The sequence below is a fragment of the Neurospora hispaniola genome, assembly GCF_033458365.1.
Source record: "Neurospora hispaniola strain FGSC 10403 chromosome Unknown B0T23scaffold_3, whole genome shotgun sequence".
NCBI classification, from domain to species: Eukaryota; Fungi; Ascomycota; class Sordariomycetes; order Sordariales; family Sordariaceae; genus Neurospora; species Neurospora hispaniola.
In genome coordinates, this window is record NW_026944408.1 from 3,252,309 (window position 1) to 3,269,780 (window position 17,472).

The 17,472-nt window shown below is 52.5% G+C and overlaps 5 protein-coding genes across 5 annotated transcripts; 1 reads left to right on the top strand and 4 right to left on the bottom strand.

Annotated features, from left to right (window-relative positions):
* Positions 1 to 2,149: 2,149 nt before the first annotated feature.
* B0T23DRAFT_377762 (uncharacterized protein) lies at positions 2,150 to 2,452 on the bottom strand. Its single transcript, XM_062837047.1, has one exon. It carries the CDS (start codon positions 2,437 to 2,439, stop codon positions 2,167 to 2,169), a length of 273 nt encoding a protein of 90 aa, XP_062694344.1. The 5' UTR covers positions 2,440 to 2,452; the 3' UTR covers positions 2,150 to 2,166.
* A 1,741-nt stretch (positions 2,453 to 4,193) lies between these two features.
* Positions 4,194 to 7,965, bottom strand: B0T23DRAFT_120994 (uncharacterized protein). The gene has a single exon (XM_062832037.1). The coding sequence runs from the start codon at positions 7,725 to 7,727 to the stop codon at positions 4,332 to 4,334; it is 3,396 nt and encodes a 1,131-aa protein (XP_062694345.1). The 5' UTR covers positions 7,728 to 7,965; the 3' UTR covers positions 4,194 to 4,331.
* A 972-nt stretch (positions 7,966 to 8,937) lies between these two features.
* Positions 8,938 to 11,560, bottom strand: B0T23DRAFT_121011 (protein VTS1). Its single transcript, XM_062832038.1, has 4 exons — positions 11,377 to 11,560; positions 10,578 to 11,218; positions 9,195 to 10,514; positions 8,938 to 9,136 (listed from the first exon to the last, which is right to left on the bottom strand). The coding sequence occupies exons 2-4, from the start codon at positions 11,092 to 11,094 to the stop codon at positions 9,111 to 9,113; spliced, it is 1,863 nt and encodes a 620-aa protein (XP_062694346.1). The 5' UTR covers positions 11,095 to 11,218; positions 11,377 to 11,560; the 3' UTR covers positions 8,938 to 9,110.
* Positions 11,561 to 13,489: 1,929 nt separating this feature from the next.
* On the bottom strand, positions 13,490 to 15,411 carry B0T23DRAFT_452852 (uncharacterized protein). The gene is made up of 2 exons (XM_062841155.1): positions 14,941 to 15,411; positions 13,490 to 14,876 (listed from the first exon to the last, which is right to left on the bottom strand). Exons 1-2 carry the CDS (start codon positions 15,106 to 15,108, stop codon positions 13,968 to 13,970), a joined length of 1,077 nt encoding a protein of 358 aa, XP_062694347.1. The 5' UTR covers positions 15,109 to 15,411; the 3' UTR covers positions 13,490 to 13,967.
* A 525-nt stretch (positions 15,412 to 15,936) lies between these two features.
* Positions 15,937 to 16,192, top strand: B0T23DRAFT_427864 (uncharacterized protein; the record flags this gene model as incomplete). Its single annotated transcript, XM_062840098.1, has 2 exons — positions 15,937 to 15,948; positions 16,007 to 16,192. 2 exons carry the CDS (start codon positions 15,937 to 15,939, stop codon positions 16,190 to 16,192), a joined length of 198 nt encoding a protein of 65 aa, XP_062694348.1.
* Between the last annotated feature and the right edge of the window lie 1,280 nt (positions 16,193 to 17,472).

Here is a 17,472-nt window from a genome sequence, read left to right on the forward strand (position 1 = left end):
TTCCCCAAACAGTTCATCTCGACTTTTGAAGGGAACACAGCGCCCCAGGGGGTAAAAATGACAAGAAGCGGTTCCTGGGCGGAATTGGCCGGATCGCCCTCCAATCCCGTCCCGCCCAGTCGGAGCCGCGAAAAGAGGGGTGTTTGGGGGTGCAAAGTTTGAAACGCGCCAAGGCAGACGGGGGGCACTGGCCCAGCCAGCAGTACCTTGGTGGGGTTTGTGCCTGGAAAGTGGACTCTGCTGAATAAGGTACACTACTGTACCTCGGCGTATGTACTGTTTGTCAACGTTGACGATGGCTTCCTTCCTTCCTGGCGTTTACATACAGCGATACACTGCATCGGAAAAGTAGAATAGTCGCTCGCAACGGCAAGATGCATCATGTGTGTTGGATAAACTTCCGATTCTCAGAGTCAACTGAACATACCTTTACTGTGTGCCAACTTTTCTAAATGACCAAGGAACCCAAGGTAGAAAGAGTGAGTGAGGGGACAACCTCAACGCCGGGCAGCGGGCGCACCCTCCCTCCATCTGCGGCGCGGGCGTTAGGTGACGGAAACAAACTTGGTGCATCTATTTGTTTCAACCAACGCCCGCCCACCTAAGGGGGCCCAAAGCTGAAAAGCTCAACACCATGAACTGTTTGGCGTCGGTGACATCGTGGGCTTCAAGCAGTTCACCTTGTCACTGATTGAACCCGGTTGATGATCCTTTATTTCCAGTCCTCACTCCCCAAGCGCGGGCTTCTGAGATGATGCGCGCGCTTGTTGACCCCCGCCCGTCTCAAGGGAACTGCCTCCACTCCACAGCATATCCGCTAGCCACGCGCTACACTACGCTAAACTGCCCTTGACAGCGGCACTGGCAATCGCTGACAGCTTTCTTGGCACAAATTAACTAACTTTAAACATCACAAGTCCTATTTTGGTCACTTCTCCATCACCACCTGATGGTTTCCAACGGGAAAACGAACGCCTCCATGCGTTGAGTTACCCATCCGTCTGCTTGCTTACCCTTCTTGGACTCCAGATCGACACGATTCCCCGCACCACCACCATCTCCACCGCCCCCGAGTCCAACGACATACTACACTACAGACATAAGCACACAAATACCCAGACAAAGGCTGGCTGGTTGGCTGGCTGGCTGGTTTCAGACCTCGCAAACTCTTCATCGGACGGCAGTGCAACCGCTTGTTCTTTTTTCCCCCCCACGATTGGGCACCCTACCCGAGTATCCCCTCCTTTATCGGGGCCGCGGTCTTCCTCCGCCCGTTCCGACCACCCATCAACCTCCTCTTCCTCCGCTGCCGAGTCTGGAACGGACAGTGGCGGTGCTGAACTGTTGGATATCCGGAAGGTATAGGAGGGCGCACGCAGTAAGCTACAAATCCAAGTCTGATGCGCGGCCACCGGCAGGACAAACTCATCCTGCTTCGTCAGCTGTCGGATATCTTTTGTCAATCGTCATGTTCATTTGCCTGTTCGGACTGCGATTCTCAGTATTGTCCGCTTTGACCAAGGAAGAGAGAAGCCATCACCATCCTATCAGCGCCTGGTGATGTGGTCTAGGCGAACAAACTTCACTGCAATACTGCAATGTCCAAGTCAAAAACCCCTTTTTCGGTGTTGTCTCCCGTCCGGCGAGGCGTCAGGGAGTGCAACATCCAACACGGCCGGTAGCTTCACTATTGATGATCAGCATGCCATTGACGCAGTGACCAAAGGCCGAATCACGGCTTGTTGGTAAGGCCAGTCTGCCTCTCTTGCCTGATCCGTCCATGATTGATACCATGCGGCAGAAGTGACCAGCTGTATCTCGCAGAAAAGCCCATGACGTGGCTATGAATGCCCTCAAAATTATTCGCCTTGGTGGGCCATTCCGCTTCTCTGCCGTCTTACTTGCCTCTGCCGCGATCCATTGATTCAAAGTATGATCATGGACAGTTTCTTCTGAGGTCGAACCCGGGAACATCCCGCTCCAGTGATCACAATTGGTAGTGGCAGAAGTATCTCTGGCCCAATCCTATTGGTTACGCCTTGGGATTCAAGTGAACCATTCCATGTCACTTCGGCTGAAGTTGAAAGAAATAAAAACCCTTCCATTAGTTCAAACACACGGGATTCCGCGCCAGAAAAAATCAGATCAAGTGATTGATTGCAACAGTCAATTGACAGCGCAATTGGCGCCATGGCAAATAAACGCCATGACAACCTCGGCATGACTTGCTACAACCCAGCAATCGACTACACAAGAATGATGTCCCGACTGCCCTGTTCTCCCAAATTCTTCGGTAATATTCCTCCTTGCTTCCCTCCCAGTATCTTGTACATCACTTCCCTTCCTATCCCTCCGGTACCACATAGGTATGTCAAGCCTTTCGTGTAACTGCTCCGGGATACGTCTTGTGGAACCTGAGTCCCTGAGCCCTTCGGGCATTGTCACCAAAGGCGGCGGCTCAGTCCGAGACCCTGTCTTTCTTCAAGTGCCTGCCATATCATAGAGATGTGAAACCTGGATATGGGCAAAGAAAGCGGGGGTTCTTGTGTAACACGCTTCCCCTGCCTATGGGGTTACATAAAGTCTTCGGGTCTGGACAAGCCAGCGAGCGGCTGGCCGATGGCGCCCTGAGGGGCTCGAATATGCAATGTGGCTACCCGTCTGACCTCTGGTACTAGGCGTTCTGTTCCTTGATAGGAGATCTATGAAGATGAGTGTGTCTTGGATTCGTCACCTGGCGCCTGCCGAAGAAGTTTGGTCTAAGAGTTAGAGCGGTAGGCGCCGTGAGACTAGTCTATCTTCAGGCACTTCACACATGATCCAACAGGCTTCAACCTAGCGCAATTCAGCAGATCATGCCCGTCCGTTCGGTTCTATCATAGCGAGGCATAAAATTCGCAATGATTCCGCATCTTCGTCATGTAAGTAATTTTATCGAACCGTTTCATGGTTAAACCATTGAAACACTAGTGAGTTATGAAAGAAAGAAAAAAGCAAACAAACGTGCAAAACGACGTTCATGGCTCGCAGAAAGAAATGGATTGCAAATGACAGATAACAATACCAAAAGACTACAATAATAGAGGGGAACAAACACACACACACACACACACACACACACACACACACACTTCTCCCACAGTCCCAAGAACAGTCACGACCAAAAGTAAAATTAAGCTTCCGCCACCAGGCTTTTCGTAAGATCCCCGAAATACCCCGAAAGTGATAAATCATGTGTTAGGTCTTCCAAGCCATCTTGCGTGAATCCACGAACATTGAAGGCGCTAATTCAATCTCTCTACCAGACCGCATCGACCCCTCCCTAGTAGAGGTAAGTCTACAACCCGCCAAACAACGGCTTCAATCGCCTTTCATTGCCTCAAGAACAACCGAGCCATGAACAGAAAGATAGGACGCTTGCAGTTAGCACAGTCAGGGCATGGTTAGCGAGAGCGAGCTTCAGATCCAGTCAAGTAAGCAAGGTAATGCGAAAATCCAACCTGAAAATAGGATCGGGTCAACGCTTTTTATTATAATATTGGTTTGAAAACTGACTCGAAGGACTGGGCTCTAGATCTTGGGATGGGGGTGTTCAAGTCTCACGTCTATTAAATGACATTCGTATAGGGTAGGTATGTAAAAAGAAGTCTACGGACGTAGATAGCTAAAGGCGGGGAACGTGAACGGGCTTTTTACTTGACGAAAGATCCTACGCCGCGTTCGTGCATGGCTGTATAGTTCGTAAGATGCTGGGTTCCGTCTTGGTGAGAAGGAACCGTTCTGGTCTTTTTTTGCCCTTTTTTTCAAAAAAAATATATATAAAAATTGTCGCGAGGACGAAAGGGACAAAACTGAAGTGGGCAGAGATGGCATGCACGATGGCTCGTAAGCCTTCCGCTTCACCAATCGCCGTTCTTCCCCGCAATTGTCCAGAAGACGATGCGGAAGAAACCATAACGGCGAAGGGAGGGGGTAATGTGGTTGGAAGGTAGTGAGGTTCTCCTCGAAATTCCTGTGAGACTTGGTAGTGGACAGTTTGTTATCTGATTGCTTCATTTGTTATAACTTTGATGCAATAGGCCATCATCCATCTTTATAAGTTTTCCGACACCTGCCTACCTACCCACCATACCTACCTATGCTACCTTGTACCATGCTACCGTACCATACCATCCCGTAAATCTTATGCTACCTCTACCTAGACAAGGCAAAATGCGGCCATTTTCAATTCTCAACGCTCTCTCTCTCTCTTGCTCCCCTTTCTCCCTTCCTCCTAACAGCCAGCTACCTAGCTAACCTTTCACTCGCTCACCTTTTTCATACTTTTGTACTCACTCCAAAACTAACCACCGCTCCGCGACCGCCTTGGCGCCCTTCACGTCCCCCAACAAAAAACACATACACCTCACATTATACGCCGCCTCCACCACCAACGTCTCCTCCCACCTACTCCTTTTCTCTGTACTCTCCTCCCCTTCCTGCTTCCTAACCCTCTCAGCCTCCTCCAACACCCGCCTATAAAATCCTCCTGCAAGATTCCCCAATCCAATCAAACTGTACGCCCTCCCCATATTAAAATGAGCCTCCATCTTCTGCCCTATGGTAGCCGTGGGATCTTCCTCGGTGCGATTGCGGTAATATCGGAACAGGAAAGCAAACCCCTGCGTGAGTAGGTATTGGCGGTTGGTGGCTTGTCTCTTCAGGGCGTAGTGCACGTAGGCGAGGCCGATGGAGAGGTTGATCAGTGGGTTTTCCGGGTCCAAGGATGCGGCGCGCGCGAAGTACGAGAGCGCATACGAGTACGAGGTGGTAGTAAAGAGGATGTGGCCGTAGATTGTCAAAAGGGCTACGTCGAGGGTGATGTCACCTGCCGGTGGGTGTTGTTGGGGGTTATTAAGGGTAGTAACGTCGTTGTTGGATTCGGATTGTTGGGAAGCTGTTGAGAGTGGTGCGGCGACAAGGTCACCGCGGGATCGGGATTTGAGGGGCGATTGTTGCTGCGATTTGGAAGGTGATCTTTGTGATGATGCTGGCGGGGGAAATTCGTCCTGGCCGTTCTGGCGCATGACAAGGGCATCCATCGTCTTGATCTGCCGGAGAATGAACTTTTGCGCTGGACCCGACGTGTACCAGCTTACAGGCGTCTGGCAGGTCCGGCACATGGCGGCGAACATCCGATACGAGTCGGTGCCGGGCAGGTAGTCGCGCATGAAGTAACGGGCGATGGCCACGCAGGTTTCTTCGTCGCCGGCGTACACGGCGCACGACGCCCACGCGACGTGGATGAGATATGTCGAATCCGTGGCAGTCCAGACTACGGAGTCGCGGGCGGCGTGGCAGACGACGTAGGCCTCGCGGTGTTGGTTTTGTCTGACAAGCGCAAAGGCGAGGGAGAGGAAGATGTCGAGCCAGGCGGAAAAGGGGATGCCGCGATGTGCAGAAGGGAACTTGAGGACACGAGCCTTTGAGGCGGCAGGGATATTGTCTGTGCCATCGCCGTTCTCGGGGTTGAGGCCTTGACGGAGACGTTCGGCCATGGCCGCCAGCTTCAAGTTCCTAGACGGCACGGCAGCACCGCCACCACCGGTGCCACCAAGTCCCAGATACTTGACGTACTTGTCCCAGGGATAGAACTCCTTGAAGGAGCGGAAGTCTTCGACGAGGTCCCTGGCCGCACGTGTCCAGTTCTGAATGGCTTCAAAATCGTCGCTGTGGAACGCACGCTCTTGCAACTCCTGCACAATTTCATAATTCTTGGTCGCCACCTTAGTGCGTTCAAGATCCACCTGTTTGCGCTTCTCCGCGTTGATGAGACGGCGCGGGACGTACTTCTTAGGGTTGTTGGGGTCTCTCGGCCTGTTGGGGTCTCTCGGTTTGCGTGGCTTCCTGGGACCGGTAGCTCTGCGACGCTTTCTCTTGGGGACCAGATTCCCTTCTTGGTCAAGGGTGTACTGGTTGGCCTCGAGGTTCATAGCATCTCTGACCAAAAGGAAAGCTTCTTCGCGACCTTCCCGATCCGAAACGTGCTCGTACATATTGGCGAGGCAAACACGAGCCTCAATGTTATCCTCATCATCCTCAATGGCGGCAATGAAGCGTTCCTCGGCGGCCGACTTATCGCCTAAGGCCATGTGACATCGACCGAGACTTACGAGGATGTCTGCATCCATCGAGATATCGCCAGCCAGGTCGGCGATCTTTTCGTATAAGCTGAAGTACTGCAACGCCTTCGCCGGGAATTCATTATCCAGCAGGGCATTACCAATATCCTTCAGACAATCGGGGAAATCGTAAAAGTCTTCAACCGCCGTGTCCGCCGACGGGTCCAACGACGTCAGATGCTTCTCTGCCTCGTACATGTCCCCCATCTTCATCCTGAAGACGTACAACCTAGCCCTCAAATCCACAGGCAACGCCCGTCCGTACTGCATCGGCGAGAACCGTCCCGGTTCATAATCCTCGCACAACTCCCTCCTCTCATCATCCTCATCCCATTCCCTATCCTCACCCGGCCAGCGATCCCAGAACTCCTCCGCCCTCCGGCCCAACTTCCACCTCGCGACCCTCTTCAGCTCCGCCGCGCCTTGCTCCCACTGCTCCAGTATCGTAAAGAACTCGAGATAAATTCTCAAATCACTCCACTCAAACTCGCCCTCCATCGCCTCATACACCTCATCACCCTGGCTCCACAAATACTCAATGATATGTCTATAGGCCGCCTTGGCCGCCTCCGCATTCTTTCTTGGATCCCTCCCATCCAGCGCCGCCTCCGCGAGGTTTCTTACGGTTCGAATATTCAACGGCTGCACCTTGAGCGCCCTCAAATACTGCGCCAACGCCAGGTGACTCTGACCAAGTTGCATCAGCGCATCCGCCTTCCCCGTCCTTGCCTCCACGTTCTGCTTATCCGCCTGCAACGCCTGCGAGTAGCACATAACCGCTCTTTCCAGCGCCAGCTTCCGACGGGGGTCGGTCTCGTCCATCATGTCGACCCCGTACAAGCAGTAGAGCGCCACGTTCATCCAGTGGCGCGCGTCCTTGGGGATCAGCCAGGCGCCCGAAATCAAGCACATGGTCGCCGCTTCGCGGTTGCCAAGTTCCTCGTGAATCAGAGAGAGTAGGTTCCAGGCTTGTGGCGTTGCGGGGCGCTGCCGGATGATCTCCTTGACCATGTTGATCGCTTCTTGGTACTCCCGGCGGTCGAAGGCTGTGCGGGCCGCGGCGATGCGGATTTGAATTTCCGGAGGAGGACGCGGAGGCTTGCGAGGGCCGAGTTTTCGACGAGGCCGGAGGGGCTTGGGTGCTGGTGCGGAGGGAGCCACGGTCGTGGTGCTTCCATCGTTAAGGCTGTTGTTTATCTGTTTTGACATCGATTTCGAGACGCCAGGGAGGACTGTGTAAGCAGCTGAGGGGAGGTCGGCACGGTGTTCAGCTAACCATGCGTCGCGGACGGTTTCGAATTTGTGGATTTCGGCACGAATCTCTTCGGTATCAGAGTCTATAAATTCCTCTTCGGGGTCGACAAAGCCGTCCTGCATTTGTTCGTCGTCGAGATCGTAGCCGTCAAGGCCGTCCGTTTGATCATCATCTCCAGCCATGAGCTCAGGGTCCAGTGGTATGTCGTCGTCGTACTGGTTGTAGAAATAGGCGGCACTGTGAACACCGCTTTGTGGTTCGCCAACATGGTGAGCTGGCGAGTGGTCGTCGAGATCCATTCTGTCGTCCATCTTGAGCTATAGGACCTTGCCTGACGTGATCTGTTTGGATATTATCCGTGATGTTTGGTGTCCTGAATTTTCCGAGAGAATCGCAAAGCAGACACTCGTCTAGTGAGCGAAAAGGCTCCCGTTCGCGCGTGACTTTGCGTCTAGAGTAATATTTTCGGTCCGTAGGTTCAAAAGTGAAGATCGCTTCACGCCTCAGTTCTGGTTCACGCAGGACGTCCAATTCGCCGATTTCTAGACCGTTGAACCAAACCGATTCCTCAGTTCCCGAAGTTTAATGATTTAGTAGACCCCATCAGTGACTGCAGTTTCGATGGCAATTATGGGCGATGCCAATGATGTCTTGACACGCGAGCTGGTTGAGTGAAAGGTAATAAATCTCGGCGGGTATTGAGTCCCGTTTTTTCCAAGAGGTTCAAGGGCAGACAAGAAGGCCTGTGCTGCAAGACGTGGACGATGAGGCCTTTCCTGGGATGCCGCTACTGAAGTTGCGTAGGACCGTAAACAGCTTTCGGATTAGTCCAGGTATAGTTTTGCGATAAATCAGTGTACCAAGCTAAGATCGATATTGGGATGTTGATGAGGGTTTGATGTGAATGTGAAGATGATGGAGTCGTGAAAGACGGATTGGTCGTCGAAAATTGAAATCTTGGCCAATCAAAGCAAGCCCTTTTCCTGGGACCCACTTTAAGATAGGCCTTTTGGCAACGACAACCTTCCAATACATTTCATCCCGGACCACGACGGTAAGGACACTTGAAGCCGTCTGGAGCACAGTCACCTTCCACCTAAGAGGAGGCATCGTTAAAAGATCGATGAAACTTCTTCGCTCTTCACTATACTATGATAAATCACGCACTTTTCTAATCAAATTAACTACGTATTCCAGGCTTGGGATCTGGGCTTTCACTGCCGCAAATTCCGTATCGCAACGGCTGCCACTGATATTTTACGTTGTATACGTTCGCGTACCTAATTATCTTCACTTGGTTCCTCATAACACCCTTCAGATGTGTTTTTTTGATTGCCTAGACATGTGAAAATGAGTGGGAATCATTGTTGCCCATCAACTCAGCTCTACTCAAAAAAAAAAAAAAAAAAAAGATCTGCCTCCTGTGCCCATATATAGGTAACAAAGATATTGCATTTTGGACATTAAAACAGAGCGAAAGAGAGAAAGAAAGAAATCGGGTTGTCAGTAACTCCTACCAGCTGCACCATCATATATCCCGACCGCGATCGCGGCAAACTCCAACACTTCTTCCCTGCGTGATCAGTGACAAGCTATGCTTGAGGTACCTTGTTGTTGGCGAGTCCAGTGGGCGCCTATCTTGGGTGTGCGGGGGTGCCATTTATCCTGTGTCTCTAGCACAACAGCCGTCAATGCTAGATTTTGCCTTCCTTTTTGGCCTCTGCACTAGGTTGTCAGCTTTTGATCCACTTGAGCTCGTACGGAATTACCAGACATACCCTTGACTTGTTCAAAGACCTTGAGCATTTTGCGTCTAGCACCCAAAGCATTGACACCACGCTCCTCCAGCTGCTTGTCGTCCAGCTCGATCAAGTCTGTCCACTTCATGTCCTTCAAGTTGTCTGTGTACTTGTGCAGACGCAGGCTCCGCAGCCAGCTAGGGATATCCTGCAGGAGAGTAGGGTCGGTAGGATCCTCGGGCGGCTTCGAGCTGCCTCTTCGACCACGCGGAGAGCGGCCACGGTTGATTTCAGAATGGTCCGAAAGATAGCCCTCTGCGTGATGACCGCCCAGGTTGAATTGACCCATCATTGGAACCAGTCCATTGTTGATCAAGCCGGGTGCACCGCCGTCATACGCACTGAGGAAGCCATTATTCTGCGGCGAAGTAAACTGCAGCGCGGAGCCGTAGTTGGGCATCGCAATACCGGGTGAGGTGGGGCGTGAACGATGACCGCCAAAGCCGCCAAGACCCTGTTGCAGGCCTTGTTGCTGTTGCTGCTGAAGCGCCAAAACATGGTCGTGGCTTAAGACCTGCCCGTGCTCGTTGATCATGACCACATTGGTGCTCGGAATTCCCTGAGGGCCCGGCGATAGGGGATGCTGAGCGTGACTCTGGCCAGGGGCCCCGTCGTTGGAACGAGCACGACGATAGCGGCGAGCGTCGTCCAAAGCAAAGCGATTGTTTACCGTCGAGAGTGCGGCCAGCTTCATCGCTGTCGCGTTGGCTACCATATCGGCGTTGTTTCCTTGCGTTTGGCCGAAAGTTGGAACCATGGGCGTGTTGACCATCGAGGCCCAGTTACCACTAGAAGTGTAGGGGGATAGCAGCGGGAGCTCGGTCAGCTGCGGCTCAGCCGCGGTGAGGGTCGTGCTCTGGATGTTTGTGTTGCTGCTCAGCTGCGGAGGGCGAGGGGAGCGCAAACCACCGGCCGACGGCGGAGGTTGCACAAATTGGCCCATCGGAGTCTGGCCGGTGGACGACTTGGGCCGAGAAGTGTCGCTGGGACCCCACGGAGAGGCCGGGTTCTGTCCATTGATGTCATCCTTGGGGCCGGAAACCGTGGGGGCAGCGAGGGAGTTGCGGTTGTCAACCAGGCTGTTACGGTTCGAAGGCGGAGGGTTGCCTGTCTGCTGCGTGAATTTGGCCTTCTCCGTCGCAATGGCCGCAACAGCATCCGGGAACATGGTATTGATTGTGGTCTGATCCAGACCCGAGTGTCTCTTGTTGGCACCGCCACTGGGGCGGGCAAGGGAGTTACGGGCCGATCCCACTTCCAGCTTGCCCATGGCATCACTCAAGCGGCTCGACATGGGATCTAGGGATAATGAAGATATGATGTCAGCATGGCACCTAACAGTAATGGGGCAGTTGCACGAACCCTTGTCAAAGTTAGCGGGGGACAGAACTCCCGACATGGGGTGGTTCTTGCCCATCTGCTGAAGGACCTGAATGAAGAAACGGATCTGGACCTGAGTAGTCTGCTGAAGCAGAGCATACAGGGCAGCTGTGCGCTCAGCTTCGCTAAGGACGCGGAACCACTGTTCAATAGCGCTGAGTTCATCCTTGAAATCCTGATCAAGCGTAGCGGCGGCCATCTCCTCGAGGGTGGTCTCATATTGATCAATGTCGGCAATCCACTGCTGGGCCAGCTTGTCTTGAGGATCCAGCTCGGCATTGCCCTGCACCTGGCCGGACTGCGGCTGGCCGTAGAAGTCCGACGACGGGCGGATTCGGCTTGCGGCGGCCTGGGCGCCGGTGAGAGCGGCTACATCGGCAGAGGCGCGAAGGCCATGGTTGGAGCCAATGGCACGGGAAGAGGGGGGCCTCAGAGAAGAGACATTGCTAGCCTCGGGGGTGCTGTTGCGGTTGCTCATGATGTTGGACATATTGAGCATGATCGGAACCGAGTGTCGGGGAGGGACGAGGTCGCGAGTCGGGGAAAAGCTAGTCGGAAAGATGCCTGAAGAATTGTAACCGAATTGCTAGGGTCCCGAGGCAACGCTGAAACAAGGCAGACGGCTACAGTGCAAGTTAGCTGCTGTCCAGGCAGTCGGTCATCCGACGAGCTTTTCGCCAACCAAAACAAGGAGAACATTGTTGAGCCCGTCAATGCCATGTGCATATAATTCACCTCAAGTGCTCGTGGCTCTGGTGGGGGATAGGTTTTCAGCACGTACCCTGATGTCCTCCTCCAGTTGCGTATGTAAAGTGATTGGAAAATTATTGCTTGGGATTAGGCGGAGTCGAGCGAGACTTTCGAAGTCGACGCGATCGAAGTGTGTGTGTGTGTGTGTGCGAAAAGAGGGCGTGTAGAATGCGCGCGAGAACTTGCGAAAGCTCCTGCAGTTACCGGCTGGCCTCAAAGGAGTGTCGAAGATTGCGCAAAGAAGGATGACGTTTAGCGATGTCGGTTATCTGCGTCGAACATTGGAAGTGAGCGATCGAGTCAGCGAGGGTCAGGCCAACAACCGAAGAGCGGTGCGCAATGCGGGGGGGTGTGTGTTGAGTTGCGCGCGCGCAAAGGCCGAAACAGGCCAAACAAAGTATGATCACAAATGTTGGAAAGGGAAGAACTGTATCAAGCGGAAGAGGACGGACGGGATGAGGAGCGAGGAGGAGCGGGAAGGAGAAATGAAGAAAGAAAGCCGGGAGGAATTTGTTGTTGTTGTTGAAGAAGAACAGTTGTTGGTTGACGGGCAGACCAGGGTAGCCGAACGGAGGAGGGGAGAATGGAGAAGAGATGTGGAAGAAGTGTGATGGGTGATGAAGCTTCTAGCGATTCTCTCCAATGTGACGCGGCCACCACTGTGCCGAACGAGACGCAGACCGAGACGCAGACGACGGCGCGCGGACAAGCAGCATGGCTGGAGATTGTGTTGCAGAATCACCAAAAGCGGCTAAACTCGCCCCGGATCCGCTCGACGTAACACTCTCTTGTAGACTTTTTGCGACATTGTGGCCCCATTCTGCGATTCTCACACTCGAGTCCGGCAGCCCCGTTCCTTGGTGGAGACTGCTTGGGTATAATGTCGAGTGACGGACTGCTTGATATCACAGCGAGGGCAGGGCACTTCATGCCAGGAGCCGGCCACTGCCCAAGCCCACTCACTCCAGTCATGCTAGGGAGGAGACTGGCCATTGTTCGCTTCTGTCGCTCGTCAAAGGAGCCGGGAGTTTGCCCAAGTCACGCAAGACATGGATATGTATATAAACTCGAACGGGGGCCGGATCGGGTAGAGAGAGCTACGGGTTCGGAGTCGAGGGTCGGGGGCCAGGAAGGGAACAAAGTGCATGCTTGAGAGGCTGATTGGCAGGCGGGAAACATAAACAGGACTCACCCATTTAAAACGATGGACGTATCCTGGTATTCAAGACAACAACTGGAAGAAACCCCCAATATGGTATAGGTACTGGAACGGAAATCCCCAGGTCCTGCCCTCTTCCTTTGGCTGTCCTTTCAGCCTGTGCCAGCAGCAGCGGTGGTGATGACGGGATTGCTGAGTGATGGCCTCTTTCACGCGCCGGCGTCAGTCGTCAATCGCAAGAGTGTCCGTCGAACCTAACGCTGCGGCCGTGATTGAGCGGGTTGTGATATGATTCAGGTTGGTTTCTCAGTTAGGTCGATAGCTGGCGGGAAGGAGGAGAGCGGAATAAGGAACGGGACTCGTAACTTTCAAGTTGTTGAAAGTGAGGTCGTCCGACAGGAACTCGAAGTGGAAGTCCGGGTGTGCGATTTCCAAGCACACCTCAGAGTGGAAGTTGAAAAGTCAGGGCGGGCAGCCGAGAAGAGGAATTGGATCTCATGCGCAACCTATCACTGCAGCAGTGCAGTGAGGTGCCTCCGCCGGCTGTCGTTTCATTCAGTTGCCTCCATGGATGGTGGTGGTGGTGGTGGTGGCTGCTACTGTTAGTGATTGGCTCATCCAGCGGTGCTGATGGCGCGTATTGTGGGCGCTAGCACTAACGCGCTGCTTGGCCAATGGAGGCGCTCGCCTTTCAGGGCAACCCGTGTTTCGACGTTCTCACTGCAACCCAGCACAGGACACAGGCAGGCAGGACAGTGCCCCCTGGAGGGTCAGCCGGGCGGGGCCAAGAGGGGACCTCCTGCGGAAGGGGCGGAGAGCGGGACGAGGTGGGGCGGGGTTACAACACCTGGGCTCCAGGTATCCGATCCAGCCTCGAGTGACTTCGGTCGAGTCTGTGACACTGGCTCGAGACTGGACTGCCACTGCAAATGGACTGGAGGCCTCGAACAATTCACCCGAGATGCTAAACGTGGCAGACGTTCCACTTGCAACAACAAGTTGAGGTTGTTCGGAAAGACGCAAATCACAAAATGTCAACGCCAGTGTCCCTCGAGGATGAGCTCACAGCGTGCCATTTCTGCCCACCATCCCTATCTCAAATTGGTGTGTATCACGGCCAAATCTGTTAGACACTGACAGTTCCCCCTTCTTCCAGACTCAGTGTGGAGCCCCTTTTCACTTCACAAGCGAACGCCTCAAGAGGGTTAGGGCTTAGTGCTACTACTTGTACGCATCATCAAATACGACATTCCCTGATATTTACAAACCCCAAGTATAACATCACTCTCTTTTCACTCACAGACCCAAAGTGTCTTTCTGGTGAGAAACATGTCGATACGCTTGCGTTTCAGGGTAGTATCCCTCCAAACATCTGAACCCTAACTCTGCTATGCCCCAATTTCAGAAGACAACCCGGGAAAAGGAAGCAACCAACCCACCCAACGACGTTTCCATAAACAAAATCACCAACAAGTCTCACGAAACCTTTCCCTCTTGATGCACACTGTATTATCTTGCGACTCCTCGCTGTTTGTTCGGGCCTTCTGCCGTGATCCAATCTCAGAAATTTTTCTCCTCTTGACGCACACATCCAGATCTTGGGGTTCTTCGCTATCCGCCCGAGCTCTCTTTGGTTGGAAGGGAGAATCATGATGAGGATGGAACTGTCGAGAGGGTTGTCGTGATTCAGCCCGAGAATTCGGCGGAGCCGCAACTCCTCCTCCATCAGCCGGCCCAGCTTGCTTCCCAAACTCAGCTACAGCCTCAGGAAACGTAGCTCTCAAGTCCTCCAACACCCTGAAGCTTTCCTGTGCAACGATAAGGTTCCGATTTGGCTCACCCAGTAGCGGTCCACGAACAAGAAAGAACTCTTCCACGACTGCCCTGAGCGCAGATTGTATTTCCTTTCGCACGGCTTGTAGCGCGCTCCTGCATTTGTCCACTTCCTGTTCGAGCTCCCAGTCTTCCAAACATATCCCCTTGAACACATCTTCATCGCGACGTTTGTTAAACTTATTCAATCTTGAAACCAACTTCTTGCTTGGTTCGAGGACGATGGGCAGCGTAAAGTATCTCTCAATGCCCACGATGTCTTCATGTATACGATCAAACTCGGCGAGCGGGTCGTTTTGGGATAAGTGCTCGAGAGCCTTGTCTGTTACGAAGGCACTGCGACGGTGTCTCGGCTTCTGTGAGGCACATATTTTTTCGTCCGTATCAACTGGATGACTATTTGCCTTTCCCAGCTCAGTCTTGGGTCGTGGCGGGGGTTCAATGCGTACTGCATGAGCCGCGGTCGGTGATGAGGGTATTTTCTTTGTCGGTTCCTTCCGCAACCCGTGGTCAGGAGGCAAGACATTCACTTCCATGGTCTACAAGTGACAAGTGTCAGCTGGATTCCCCCCCTTACAGTCCGTGGTATCAGAGGTTTCGTACCGTCTTTGGTAGCACGGTGCCTATGGGTAGAGTAACGTTTGGCGGCCAGAGGGATGGATTTGATTGTTGAATAATGACATCGGGTGAGTTGTGGTGAAATTGCGAAAGTCTTTTCAATTCTGTGGGGAGATCAGAAAGAGGTGCGAGGTTTCCACCTTTCTGTCCCATGGCACTACGCCGTTCACTGATGAGCTGCAGAAAGAACCATCGGTGTTTTGGATCCCCCTATGGCACCAATGATGAAAAGTCACCGGTTGATGAAGTGTTGACAACATTCATTACCACTTTCTATCTCAAATTACTAACAAGGCAATGGCCAACCGCCAACCCCAATTACAAAAGGCCATCGCTACTCCCCGATAGGGAACCCCAAAGCACATTATTCACCCCGCCTAGCAACCGGTTGGCATCAAACTTGGCAACCGTAACCTTGGACCTCGGAACCTGCCTATGCAACTGCAGAAGTGAGCTTCACTCGTGCAGAAAGGATGACTGATCACAAGGATGAAAGCAAATAGACAGGAAACCTGACCCGGGCCCTCCCAGCAGGTGTTTGAATCACTGCACCCCCCCCCCCCCCCCCCCCCCCCCCCTACAGTAAAATTCTTCTCCGGAAAACCAAACTTTTACACATATCGAACGTTAGATGCCTTTTTGCTCTTCTTCTACTTCTCTACGAGCTGCGTCTGCGACGGTTTCTTATCATAATCCTTTCTTGACCAACTCATCGTCAATAAAAAAATAAGCGGTATTACCACCACCACCCTACGATGGTATTATTAGTGTTGCGTGAGGTTACTCTCCAATACTAGGTTGCGTTCAACTATCTCTGATCAGCTGCTGATGTCTTCTGTCTCTAGGGAGTGCCTATCGAGTTGATAGCGTCGAACTTATCTGATTTGGCATTTTTTCTATTGATCATTATTAGCGGCATGAACCCCAAGGCGCGGCCACGTACCAGGAGAACGTCCGCAATCATACTTATCGTTGTCCAACATGCGAGATTTCGTTCGGGTCCGCGGGGAATTTGGTGAGGCATCTGGAGACTGCTGACCATCTGGCCAAGGAAGATGGGACTTACGTCCCTCCCAAGTCCCAAGACGGCGACTTGTCGTGGTGGTGCGATCTCTGCGATATCGGGTGGGCGGATGAGTACGGTCTCATCCTGCATGAACGCAGGTCATATGGCCACAGGGTCAAACAAGCCGAGCGTCAGGGCCTGCCGCCTCCTCCCAAACCGCAGAGGGGGTAAGGGTTGGGTTTTGACGTTTACATTGTTTTTGTAACAGACTGGATTGATTGCCACAGCAGTCTCGTCGTAGACAAAATAGTTAAGACCTTTAACATTATATCTTGGGTATACTCTTACTATGCATCCAAGCGTCTTTGTAACACCTCTTGTCTTAAGTTATTGGCAGTTTCTAAATGAAAACATACAATAGGACTCTAGCCGATGTCTTTTCGAATTGTTGTAATCCCTATTACAGTCCTGCAACGGCCTTTGCTTTAATCCTGACGAGCGGTAGTGGACTGGTTTACCTAGCCTGTCGGTTGGTCTCACATGTTTTGTCTCGGACGAGACGTAACACTGATTGAATGTCATAGGATTTCAAAACCGATAACAAAGTTCCAGGATACGTCTTCCAGCAATTTATCAGCCATACTCCCTACCGTCGTACCTTCAAGACAGCCGGGCGACAAAAATCAGACCGAAAGAGATTCCTTATCAACACCCGAGTCGACTACCTACCTCTATTCTTCCTACCCTTCTTCACCGGAACCTCAACCTCCCTCTCACCCTTCACCCTTCACCTCCTTACTAACACCTGTCTTCAAGGAACATAGCCTGAACGTAACCAGCTCCTTTAAGCACACATCAGGTTTAGGAAGGAGCTGCGCGTGCAATTGTGTTTTCGTCACTTCATTTTTAGTTGTCAGCGACCGTTGCACGAATTAGAGGTCCAACATAATCCTTTATGCTCTCTTGAGCATCAAAACCGTTTGGTGCAGCTCTTCGCCGCCATTGCCCGACAACGACGAGGAGTGGTAGATATAATGGAACTGCTGAGTGTGTCGGTCGATGTGTTTTTTTACTCTGGCTTTGATGGGGAGCGACGTCCTGCTCGCCTATCACTGGGTCGGAGTCGGTGGGTGTCCTGACTACTTGAGACAGATCCAGGTTCTAGAGCCCTACTTTGGGCCAAGCACTTGGAGTGCGCAACCACCGGTATTTGAATGGAATGATCGTGATTCATGGTGTCCCATGATATTTGGTTCCGACCTGCGGTTGGTATAGGTGACTGCCAAACGGAAGTTAAGACGGACTGCCAGACTCTCCAGGTCAAAATCGACAAACGAACGAAAAAGACAGAAAGCTCGTTACCGCAAAAGAGAAAGGAAAAAGTTGCCTTCCAGGACATTCACCGAAGAAAAAACAGATAAACGTCGTGGGATTCGTGCCCTGGAGTCACGTCGCGCAAGACGGCAGCATTCATCACCATTACCACGTTCCATACAAAACGAAGCCATTGT